We start from the raw sequence: 13,190 nt of genomic DNA on the forward strand, positions 1-13,190 counted from the left end.
ACCAATCATGCACAATCTTCTGTGTAAATGCTGGGAGGAAGGAAGTACCTCAGGACATATGCGACGCTAACTCCGTCACCTTATACAAAAGGAAAGGTGACCGCGACGACTGCAACTGCTACCGCGCTATTGCCTTTTTAAGCATAGTTGGTAAACTTTTTGGTCGAGTAGTTTTGTGTAAAATCCAAAAGCTTGCAGAGCGCATCTATCCTGAGGCGCAGTGTGGTATTCGCTCCCAGCGATCCACAGTAGATATGATCTTTATACTTCTTCAGTTACAGGAGAAGTGTAGGGAGCAGAACACCCCTCTCTACTCAACAAAGCGTTCGATACAGTAAGCAGGGAAGGTTTATTCTGCGCTCGAGAGCATTGGGTGTCCGCCAAACTTCTAAGCCTGGTGGTAAAGTCATTTCACGAAGGCATAAAGGGCGTTGTAGATTACAACGGCAACACATCGGAGCCGTTTGATGTTCGCAGAGGTGTGCGTCAGGGCTGCGTTCTGGCTCCTACCCTGTTCGAAATATATTTCGCACTAATATTGGGTACAAACAGCTTTCGGTGACACCGAACGGAGTATTCATCTGCACACAAGGGGCGACGGAAAGATGTAAATATCTCTCGCCTCAAATCAAAAAAAACATCGTGTGGATTTACAGCATTTGCAGCTTGATAAAGGTTAAAAATATTAAAATTATTATATATTTTTGTATTATACATTGGAAAGAAGGCATACTAATTAAGCTGTCCAAAAAGGGGACTTGTCCAGTGCTCAAATTGGAGAGGGATAAACCTACTGCCTATGGTCTCCAAGGTTCTCTGCAAGATACTGCTACACAGAATGACGAGTGCTGTCGATTGTACGCTGAGGGCGACAGGGTGGATTTAGAGCAGGGCGGTCTTGCATTGATCAAATCAACGTTTTACGCATGATTTTGGAGCAGTGCAATGAAAATGCGTAGTGAATTTTTCACTTTGTTCGTAGACTTCGAAAACGCGTTCGACAGGGTCAAGTGGACAAGTATTTGGCATGCGCTAAAAAGAAGGGGTATACCAGTTAAAATCATAAAAATTATCCAAAATCTTAATACGGGCTCCTCTTGCCGAGTCATGCATAAGGGACAATTGTCAGACCAGGTACCGGTCACGGCGGGTGTGAAGCAGGGTTGTTTGTTGTCGCCATTGCTTTTCCTCATTGTCTTGGATGACGTGATGCGCAAGGTAACAGTTTAGAGAGGAGAGGATTGCCTTGGGTAGATGAGGGGGCCTCGAAGACATAGACTTTGCAGATGATTTTTGTTTATTCGCAACATCACGAGAGCGTATGCAATCCAAGACCAACGACCTCTCCGAATACGCTGCAAGAGAGGGCTTGCGCATAAACTGTGAGAAGACGAAGGACATGCGGCTTAACACCTTGGATGCGGTGCCGATATACATTAACGGCGGGGCAGTTGAGCAAGTTGGCCAATTCGCATATCTAGGAAGTGTGGTCGACCGACCGGGGGAACGGATAGCGATGTTGAGGCGCGCATCAACAGGCGCGGGCGGCGTACGCGCAACTCAAACCTGTGTGGACATCCACCGTAATAACTCGACGCACTAAGATCAGAGTGTTTAACTCCAACGTCAAGTCAGTCCTATTGTACGGATGCGAGACATGGTTCGTAAGGAAGGATATCACCGATCGTTTACAGGTGTTTGTTAAAAATGCCTGAGGCGTATCCTTGGATTTTTTGGGCTCGAACTATCTCAAATGCAAGACTGTGGCAAATGACTGACCAGAAGCCAGTAAGCCGAGAAGTTATGACAAGGAAATGGCGATGGATTGGACACACGCTTCGGGGGTCGAATGATCACCTGCCCAAGCAGGGTCTCCGTTGCAATCTACTGGCAGAAGACGGCCAGGACGTCCTCGGACCACGTGGAGGCGTATCAGTTGAGAAGGAGGCTGGCTCAATTGGTCTCGGCTGGGAAGAGCTGGAAGAAGCCGCGCAAGATCGAGAGCCAAATGGAAAAGTCTTCTACGAGCCCTATGTCCCTAGTGAGGGATAACAGGATCACATCATCATCATCATCATATATTTTTTGTAGTACCGGAATTCCGGGAAATGAGTTTCGTTTCCCGGTACTGAGGGCGATGAAATTTCCCGGGAATTCCCGGGAATTTCAGTACCGGGAAATTCCCGGGAGCAATCCCTACGGAGGGCAGATTGCTCCCGATAGCCTAAGCGGCTGGTGTCTATTCTATGTAAATGTATTTTTAAGTTCTGAAATAGGTAAACAACCGGAATCACTAATTTAATGTCAAAAAAATACAATACTAAAATACAAGAAAATAATTGGAACTTAATAACTAATTAACCTAAATATTACATTTTCATAATAAAAATTAATTAATATAAATGAATGAATTTTAGATTAACCTAGTTTTGTATAAAGGGAATAGGTTTTTTTTATATTGTGTTTCTAGAATATAACTTTAAAACAGATTGACAGCGGTATACATGTCGGAGGGCAGATTGCTCCGATAGCCTAAGCGGCTGGTGCTATTCTATGTAAATGTATTTTTAAGTTCTGAAATAGGTAAACAAAACCGGAATCACTAAATTTATGTCAAAAAATACATACTAAAATACAGGAAAATAATTGGAACTTAATAACTAATTAACCTAAATATTTACATTTTCATAATAAAAATTAATTAAATATAATGAATGAATTTTAGATTAACCTAGTTTTGTATAAAGGGATAGGTTTTTTTATATTGTGTTTCTAGAATATAAGTTAAAACAGATTGACAGCGGTATACATGCCGGAGGGCAGATTGCTCCCGATAGCCTAAGCGGCTGGTGCTATTCTATGTAAATGTTTTTTAAGTTCTGAAATAGGTAATCAAAACCGGAATCACTAAATTTATGTCAAAAAATACATACTAAATACAAGAAAATAATTGGAACTTAATAACTAATTAACCTAAATATTTACATTTTCATAATAAAAATAAATTAAATATAAATGAATGAATTGACCCTCGTATTAAGTTTATGATCTAGGCATGTAACTCGCCCGAGCTATTTCGAGGCTCCGTTTTATTTGTTGTTCGGCCGTACGGCCTCTCGAGGCTGTCCCCGAGAGGCTTGCTTTCGTCGCCTGCGAAAATAAATATTTTTTAGTAACATTGACATCTATGTACCGTAGTATCTATGTATCTATGTACGCCACTAGACTGACTGTTTGGCACAAAACGCGCGACGCATCAATCATCAATATTACTTTGACACAACCCCTGTCCAGTGACAGCTGGGGAACGATTTGCCTCCACCAATCCGTGCACTGAAGTCAAAACATAATTTTAAAACAAAATGTAAAAATTACTTTCTGGCACTGGATACAATTTGAACCCGCTCAGCTCCAAAACCCCGAGAGCTTTCAGCTCGAACTTCAAAACCTATCAGCAGCTCAACAGACAGATCTCAAAGTCTCTGAAGCGCGATGTACGCCAATTTAATACTACCAGTATTGAAGAGGCTATTGAGCGTAACAGGGGCCCTAAGGTATTTAGCAGGGATCTGACTGTTGGTCAAAGCCGGTTGATGAAGCCCAAGACCGACGACGGCAGAATCGTTTCATCCAAACCTGAGCTGTTGGAGGAAGTTGAAAGGTTTTAATTAATAAACTTACTACTTGGCGAGGCGGGGCGGTGGCGGCGAGGGCGGGGTGGCGGGGTGGCGGAGCGTGGGCGGCGCGGCGGTTTAGCGGAGGCGCGGCCAGGGCTGCGCGGCGGGGGCGGGCGGGGCGGGGGCGGGCTGGCGAGCCGTGAGCTGCGAGCAGGGGCGGCGCGGCCGGCAGCTGGGGGGCCAATCCACGAAAATTCAATAATGGCGAATATATGCTAATAATAAATTCACTACCACGGCTGCGTCCTTTTTAATTTTTAATACAAGCTGCCGAATGTACTTTTTGTTGACTGTACTTGCATTGTCATCTAAACTACAATATATCTGTACCAAATTTCAAGGCAGTACTATTAACTATTGAGGAGTTCCTTCCTGCATAGACGATCCTGGCAGGACCACCAAGATGTCACTACCAGATTATTGTATTGTCCCCAAATTTAAATAAGTATGCCAAATTTCAATTTAGCTTCCAAGATTTGACCCAAACAAACAATAAATAAATACAATACAATACAATACAAAGACTCTTTATTGTACACCAGACATAGTAAGCGATACAGAAAACAAATTATTAAAATTACAAGGTGAGCAATAGGCGGCCTTATCGCTTAAGAGCGATCTCTTCCAGGCAACCTTTTTTACAGAAAGAAGGAAGGACTAGTTTACAACAGGTGGTGCAACAAAAGTAGATCAGAAAATTTAAACGTAACAGCAATACATCTACGAATACATACATAATTATATCGTACATATAATATACGTCCAAAATAAATATAGGTAGTGAGATAAACAGCAACAAATAAATAAATAAATTATAATAAGGCTAATAATTACAAGATGACAGATAGTGCTCCTTAAGCATAGATTTAAATAGTGACAAAGACTTTGCGCGGCGTAAGTCAATCGGTAAGGAGTTCCACAACCGAATAGCCTGGACAGTATAAGAATATACATAGAATTTGGAGTTAGATAGAGGCACGGAAAGGAGAAAGTTCTGAGAGCATCGAATAGAAGTTACGTAGCTAAATCGCTCTTTGAGGTAGCGAGGAGTTGCAGGGTTAAAGAGAATGCCGTAAAGAAGGTGGAGAATGTGAGAGTTACGGCGAAAGCAGGCATAAACAGGGCAAGCTAAAGAAAAGCTTCTAAAAATATCGCCGAAATGCAAGCACTTGTGCAAGTATTTCCAATAAAAAACAATTTGAATTCTAATCCTCTTTGGTTATGGCCGTTTGCTTCTGCGCGGTTCATTCGCGGGAAATTCGGCAAACTTCGTATGTTGTGTAATAAAAAAAAGTAAAACCGAATCAAACAAAAAAAAAAAAAAAACGGAACCGACTATAAAACCATTGAAAATATTTTTCTAGCACTAGGTACCTACTAGCTCTAAGTCGGTGCCTCAGCACGAGCCAGCAGGAATGGAGCAATAGTCGTCTACCTCACCTACATGCTATGGGTTTCAATCCATCCTGCTGGGTCTTGCTGAGACGAGACACCGACTTCGAGCTAGTAAGTACCTATATAGTTCGTTATGTATATAGTTCGTCAATGAAATACACGGTGTAATTTTTGGAAATGCTCGTAAGCGGTTAGTAAAAATCTATGGGGTACGTACACGCGCGAAGCCGCAGGTACAGTCTAGTTTATAATATAAGTAGGAAGTAGAAATAAGTAAGGTAAGAAGCAGAAATAAGTAGGAAGTTAGTTGTTACCGGCGATTCTGGCGCTCAGCCGCTGTAGCAGCGGATCCAGCCGCTGCATGGCCTTGAGGGTGTCCCGCTGCTTGAACTTGACCTCCACGATGCCCTCCGCCTCCAACACGCCGCCTCTGTCGACAAAATACTACATTGTATAACGAGAGCACAAAACGGGCCATTTTACCCGAGACGTTCTTATAGCCACCCGAGACGGTACGCGAACGTAAGGTCTCTTACCTGGCCTCAGTGTCAGCATACATCTCCATGCGAGATGACCTAAGCGGAACTGAGTTTCTCTCCTGTTCGTGCCTAGTCGATAGTGTTACCTGGCCTCAGGGTCGGCGTACATCTCCATGCGCGCGCTGTTGACGTTGGGGTCGACGACCGCCAGGCGCCCCCCTCAGCTCGGCGCCGGGGGGATGTAGACCAGCACGGGCGCCGTCGCCCGCCGGAGCGCTCGGACTATCTCCGCGCCGAACTTCAGGATCTCCTCATACATGTCTGCGGATATAGAACAGTTCTGTTTTATAACAAGTGCCGATGACAGAAGCAGACAGACTGTATAAGGGTGGAGCGTCTATGTATAGAGAAAAAAAAAGTTTCTTATATATGTTTTGGCCCTCTACCTTACCTCGAAGATGTATGAAAACTTCGCAATTCACATAAAACTAAATAAATATTTTTTATGCTGAAAGTGACGGGACATCAGCTCAATCAAAATTGTATCAATACATACTGTTTCGTGTTACGAGTTACATAATAGTGTTTTTTACAATGCACGTGCTCGGAAAGTGCCTCTTGACGTGGGTCAACATATCATAGAAATTAGTGATTCCTGCACGCATCCACAAGTGTGTAGAGGTATGGATTTTACTTACCGCACTTGTGCGGTAAAGTAACTTTTTAAAATTGCCAAATGATGTCCAAAAATTGTTAAAAAATAAGTCTAAAGAGTCGTTATAGTTAGGCTTTGACAAATAAGAAAACGTTTGATGCAACCAACTGAATATTTACTGATAAGATAATACAGATTAACGCGACAGAAAAAGAAACGTTAATTTTTTTTCATGTAAACTCGTATTTTAATTCCGTCTTAAGTTATGAAAAAAAAAGGAAATGAGTCCAATTCGGACCGTGCGACGTCAAGCGCACGCACTCGAAAGTTAACCAATGAGCTTCCAGTGCGCGCGCACGACGTAGCATTCGAATACTTTCAACATTAATTTTGCAGATAGACTGTTAACATTAATATAGAAAATGTTAACTTACATAGTCTACTGTGAACAGTATTAGACATTAGGCTAAAATAATCAGATAACACGATAAAACCGTATATATTAAAATAAATCCCTACTTAATATTATAATTATTATAAATGCGAAAGTAACTCTGTCTGTCTGTCTGTCTGTTACACTTTCACGCCTAAACCACTGAACCGATTTTATTGAAATTTGGTACAGAGATAGAGTTAACCCTGAGGAAGAACATAGGCTACCGCGCGATATTACGTAGATTCACGCGGGCGGAGCCGCGGACAAAAGCTAGTAATATAATAAATAAATATCCGGGACTATCCACACACGGTCGTCTAATCCCAAACTAAGTAGCGAAAGCACTTGTACTATGGGTATTAGACAACTGTAAATTTTTTATGATAAACATACTTAGATAAATGTTTTTTTATTATAAACATACATATAGGTACTAAATACCCAGACTCGGAAAATGCATTTTTGACAACACATCACCAGGCGGGAATCGAAATCATGACCCATGGAGTTCAAGAGGCAGGGTCACTACAAACTGAGCCAACGGCCAGTCAACTTGATATTAAACTGGTACAAAAGTCACAGGCATCTAGTTCAAAATAAAATAATGAGCTTACCATTCTATCCTGACACTGGCGACTTGTGGTTGGTTCTGCTAGACTGATTTGTTTCAGTTAATGACAAGGTTCCTGAAAACATTTCAGTGCATTGAATAAGTATAACCAAGCTTTAATTTCTAATCATTTTTTATAGTCCGTAAGACAGCCTACAAATAAATTAGAAAACACTATAATGAAAGCAAGTTAGATATGTATATTGTATAACAGGTACGTAATATTTATTTACTTGGGCTTATCTTTGCATTATTAGGTACATTCCTCCATTCCATCCACGGCTCCATTTTCTTTTCATTTCATCATCGTTAGGAAACCTGCTACAGGATTAAAAAAATTATCAACAACCATTTTTACATCACTAGTAACCTACAAGTCATACAATTTTATTTTTCAGAAAAGACTTAAAATAAAGCTAATGAGTGTATTATTTTAGTAGACAGACATACGGTAAACCTACGGACGCGAGTGACTTTAACCCCCAAAAACAACTGCTAAAACATAGCCAAATGAGACCAAATTAACTCAACAAATCTTAAAAAACTAGTTTTTTCAGTCTCAAAATTCAAGGTAAAGTTTAGTAAAAAGTTGGTACAATCACTATATATTTTCTAAAAGATACCTTATCGTCGGTGGTAAAATATTTAGTGATTATGAAGTGATATCATTTGAAAACGACTAATAACTTACGATTAATTTTAATAGTCTTAATTTAAGAACATTGTAGTATTAAAACTCTTACCAAAAACCTATAATTTTGCCTCAACACACTAAATGATTAACGTATTTGAAAAGGTACCTTATTGTCGGACGAAAAATGTTTAGTGACATAGTTAAGAATAAGATCTAAAAAAATGCTTTTGATTTGTAGTTGTAACTATTAAGGCGCGCTTATAGAAGAATTTTCGGTATTTGAGGGGGTGAAGCAGACGACGCGGTGGAGGCGAATGCGGGGCGCCTCGCGCGTCTGTCACGCAGCCCGTTGACGGCCTTATTCTGTTTGTATCCGTATTCTGGTTAATGTGAATTCCGGATTTTTCCTTAAAATTATAATTACAATTTTTTTGGTTTAATTAAGAAATCTTTGTTTAATATGAATAGTCTTGGTAATAAACAAATTATTTATGCCTCTTCATGCCCACAGTTTGATTTGTAACGTAGGTAATGGATAGACATTTAGACTGAATAGGTCGATAGATAGATATGATGAAAAGGATATAAAGGTAAATCAATACAATGGTCAACTCGCAACTTCAGATCGCTCTAGTTCCTAAACGGTCAAGTATATAAAAAAGTCTATCAATAAAAGATGCTTATTTAAATGTTTTCTTTAAAATTAAGAAAAAAAGTAGCAAAAATGCAAAATAAAAAATTTTTGCTCAAAAATTTTTTTAAGTCCTAAAATCAGGCCCCTTTTGCTATGCTATACCACAGAATAAGTAATAGTACAAGTACAGAAGCTTCACTGCCGTACAAAAGTGACGTTTAGGCATAAGAATCATGCCTACTTTATGCTTCTCTGTCTATCGCATAATTTGTATTCATTCGAACGCGGCACGTGTAGTGCTAGGGTTGCTACTTGTTGCTACTCCCGGAATACACTAGTGAAGGTTAGAAATGTCATCATCATCAGATGTCTTTTGAAATTCACAATTAAATTAAATGAAATTTACTGCATATGAACTAAGGTACAGACGATTAGGTTCATATTGCTTAACGTTACTTTTGTGGTGGCAGCCACATTGTATTTGTTTTTTTTTGTGTCAAAATTCTAATTTTCAAGCCCTCTCACTTGATACCCATATGGAACGGGGCTCAGGCCTGAAATATCCATTTTCCTAAAATGTATTTTTCGCAAAATGTCTGCTTTTCAGAATGTCAACACGTCTTTTGCATAATGTCAGCGTCTCAAAATGTCAGCTATTTAAAATTGCCTGTCTCCAAGAATGACAGTCTTTGTATATATTATTATTATTATTATTATTTAAATGATACACTAGCAGCTCTTAGAGCTGATGCGTGTACATCACTGCACTTGTGATTTTAGTCTCTCTTCTTTAAGTATTTTGTCTAGTCTACTTTTAAAACTGTTCACTGAAGGTGCACTTATCTTAATATATGTTCGCTTTTCAGAATGCGCTTATTCTCAAAATGTCTGCAACCTCAAAATATCCGCTTTCGTATAACGTTGGCATTCCAGAAGTCTTATTCCCAAAATGTCTCCAATCATGGTCTTCAAATTTCATCTAAACGTCATTAATGTTGTCTTGAATGCCAGTAATTTTATATTAGGTATAGATATTTATGTTATCAAAGAGTAAGTATGCAAGCAATTAAACCTTTTACAATTCAAAATTTGATTTGAAAATAAGCAGACATTATGGGAAAACAAACATAACAAGACTAAAGCCTATTTAAAAAAGTGAACATAACGGGAAAGCAGAAATTAAGGTAATGCTAATATTATAGTAATGTAAACATTATGAAAAGACGACTTCCTCAGATTGTACACATTTTAAATAGCAGACATTTTGAGAAAGCTGACAAAATAGAAGTTTTAACATTGTGAAAACGCAGACGTTTTGAGAATTGTACATTTTAGGAAAACAGACATTTCAGGCCTGAGCCTGGAACGGATTGAAAAGAAATATGTAATAGGCAATTTTTGATGGAAATTATTTTGGATAAAAAAAAATATACCTACTACAACTTTTCACATTTAAACGTACGTTACTGTGGTAAAATGCAGAATCTATTGCTTTATTCTTCAACAGGTTATCGTAATAAAATAACGCGACAGTAGGTAATGTTAACATGCAATTATTCATTTTATTTACAGGTCGTCTTTTTTTACACACACGTATACACTTATGTTTATTGTTGTTATACACACGTATGTATGTTCCGACAATCGGCTGCAATGCAGTATTTTTTGGATACATTTTGCCAATTAAAATATGACACGCGTTTGCGATGTAAAGTGAGTCGTACTGCGCCACAGGTCGGATCAGTGCGCGGCAACCACTAAATCGCCTCAACATTGGGGAGTAGAAATACTCTACTAGAACACATCATCAAAAACTCAAACTATTCAATAATACCTAAAACTCTCCCTACCACAAACCCCTCATCCAACCCATTCCTCACAGATAGGTACTCTAAACAAACAACACACAACTTAAAACAATAACTCACCTCAAATCTCACACATAACACACTATACAAAAATCACCCAGACGCAAAGTGTATACCGTAAGCACGGAGCGTCTGGAGTACAATACTCCACAGGGGGTGGAGTTTAGTCCGTAGGCGTCTGGTGAGCAATTCTCAGATGAGTCGGGCATGCTGCCGAGGCCGGCTCGGCAGTATTCTATGAGCATTCTCCACCTCCCTCGAAAAAAAAAAAAAAAAAAAAAAAAAAAAAAAAAAAAAAAAAAAAAAAACCACGGCCACCACGGCTTACTAGGCCACCACGGCTTTAACTTTAACTTTAATACTTATAACAGTTTAATTACCTACTTACACGGAAAAATGTTGATTATACTATGTTAAACTTTTTAATCTTAAATTTACATTGTTGCTTAGATTTTGTTATATAACAAATATACACGCTATATGATAAATATACGTGTTTCATTTTTAACACCAAAGTATCAAAATAATATGAGTACCGTATTGCGATGGGGTGGTCTATCGTCCTCCTACACTACCAAAACGTAATATCTAGAATATCAGTGACATTAGATTTGAACTTAATACTATGACGATACCGTTTGTTTTCAATATGAATGTTGTAGTGGCACGTGCCAACTCGGGTAGCTAGCGCTTTCACTATAATAGAGACATGGCTTTGTTTGAAAGATAAGGGCTCGAAGCGAAAAATTCACCTCGGAAGATTTATACTTTATATATATGTAATGAAGGTTGGTTCACTTCATTTTATTTTTAATGTTTCTTACTCCTATCGCCGACAGCCTACCAAGCAACCAAACGCCTTCCCAAACGGTGTCTCAGGTAGAACTGGTTCAGTGCCCTCATTGTCCTGTTCCTAAATTCTTAAAAGGTCGCCGAGGTCTCCATATACACTTAGGCAAAGTTCATAAGTCTACAAATAGCCAACCCAACCCCATAGTTACTTCTACCGCCCCACCACGCGCGCCTCTTCAAAATTCAATTTCCAGTACACTTAGCACTCTCAAACATTCGACCCCGGTTTTAAAAAGGATTCCTCGAGGTGCAAGGCTCACCGTTGCTAATAGTCTTTCCAGTATAATAATGATTGTGTCACTGAAACTCTCCACGAGCTGGGAAAATCTTTTTACATTCGCCTACAACATTTTACACATTGCAGATAAAGACTCTAAAAAATCTGTAACTTCGAAAATTAAATCAAATTGTTGTAATTCGCTTCATCTAGTTAATCCAAATTCTTCAGTTCGTACTCTTAACAAACAAAACAGCATTTATAAGCTCGTCGAATCAAAAATTAACGATGGAGACCTCAAAGGTGGAGCTCAACTCCTTTTTTCGAATGACACTGCCGCACCAGATTCTCCTGAAACACTGGCGGCCCTAAAAGTAAGCATCCGCCTTCTCCAATCATTCGTCCTTCCAGATGCTCCCAGCCAGCTCTTCCTTGTCTTCAAGCTTCTGAGGACGCGGTTTTGGCTGCTATTAATTCTTTTAAAAATGGCTCATCTGGTGGCTTAGATGCTTGACTCCTCAGCATCTAAAGGACCTAACCACCGGTTTACCAAGTGGTCTTCTTTCCAGCCTTACCCGTCTCACTAATTTGATGCTTCAGGCAAAGTGAATACTGAAATTGTTCCTATTTTATATGGCGCTAATCTTTGCGCCCTCAAGAAAAAAGATGGTGGTGTAGCGTCCAGTAAGACATTACCCCGCTAGCCGCAGTCGGTTCCACGTGTTGGCAATACTGTAAACATCTGTATCCGTCCAATTGCCATTGCTCAACTTTTAGGAGTTTAACATCTAAAATCTGTTGTAAAAATATATTTTCTGAACTTCAGTTAAAATTTCAGCCACTTCAGTTGGTTTCGGGAGCAAAGGTGGCTGTGAAGCTGCTGTCCATGCATGTCGAACCTTTCTCCATACTCCAGCGAGTCAGGTATTATTAAATTAGACGTGAAAAACGCATTCAATTCGGTCGACCGTGGCGCCTTTTTGACAGAAATACAAAAAATACACCCAGCATCTATCCTTACCTAGGCAGTGCTACAGCTCACCTTCAAACTGATCTATAATGACAACCAAATTCTTTCTTCAGTTGGCTGCCAACAAGGCGACCCTCTCGGACCAGCCATCTTCAGTCTTGCCATTCATCCCATTATTTCTGATTTAAAATCAAATTTAACGTTTGGTACCTCGACGATGGCACCCTGGGTGGTGAAGCAAGCACAGTTCTTAACGATCTACGTTCAATCATTTCTAAATTTAACTCTATTGGACTCGAGGTGAACAGTGAGAAATGCGAAATTTTTATTAATCCTGATATTTTAACAAAGAAGAATTCTGAGTAAATTTCAGGATATCTGTCCTGGTATCAGGCCTCTGTCGAAATGCTCGCTTAATCTCCTAGGTGCACCAGTTTTCGACGAATCATTTCCCAATTTCATTAGAAAAAAAAATCGATCTTTTTTCTGAACTTTCGGATCGTATGTTGGAAATCAAATTCTCATATGGCCTTTTCCATTCTCCGCTTTTTGCCTTTTTGTCCCTAAATTTACATATTCTTTGCGCTGCAGCCCTCTTTGGAAAATGGTGACCTATGTGAATTGTAGACAAAATCATTCATATCCAGATAGAAAAAATTATCAACATAAAAATGAGTTCCAAGGCTTTTCCTTCAGGCCACCCTTCCCGTTAGATACGGTGGCCTGGAGTACGAAAATTAGTATATTGCTCTACCCGTTTTCT

General features: G+C 39.5%; 1 protein-coding gene across 1 annotated transcript; it reads right to left on the bottom strand.

Annotated features, from left to right (window-relative positions):
• Positions 1-2,940: 2,940 nt before the first annotated feature.
• LOC141443845 (acetyl-CoA carboxylase-like) lies at positions 2,941-5,754 on the bottom strand. Its single transcript, XM_074109210.1, has 3 exons — positions 5,698-5,754; positions 5,387-5,502; positions 2,941-3,150 (listed from the first exon to the last, which is right to left on the bottom strand). Exons 1-3 carry the CDS (start codon positions 5,724-5,726, stop codon positions 3,050-3,052), a joined length of 246 nt encoding a protein of 81 aa, XP_073965311.1. The 5' UTR covers positions 5,727-5,754; the 3' UTR covers positions 2,941-3,049.
• Positions 5,755-13,190: the final 7,436 nt, after the last annotated feature.

The sequence above is a fragment of the Choristoneura fumiferana genome, chromosome 28 (assembly GCF_025370935.1).
Source record: "Choristoneura fumiferana chromosome 28, NRCan_CFum_1, whole genome shotgun sequence".
In the NCBI taxonomy this organism is placed as follows: domain Eukaryota; kingdom Metazoa; phylum Arthropoda; class Insecta; order Lepidoptera; family Tortricidae; genus Choristoneura; species Choristoneura fumiferana.

Excerpts from the sequence above, each read along its gene's own strand:
- LOC141443845 (XM_074109210.1), bottom strand. The coding sequence starts at position 5,726 with ATGGAGATGTACGCCGACCCTGAGGCCAG. Across the intron at positions 5,503-5,697 it reads TACGCCGACCCTGAGGCCAG|AGGCGGCGTGTTGGAGGCGG; the intron begins GTAACACTATCG and ends TTTTGTCGACAG. Across the intron at positions 3,151-5,386 it reads GCTGAGCGCCAGAATCGCCG|GCGACGAAAGCAAGCCTCTC; the intron begins GTAACAACTAAC and ends TTATTTTCGCAG.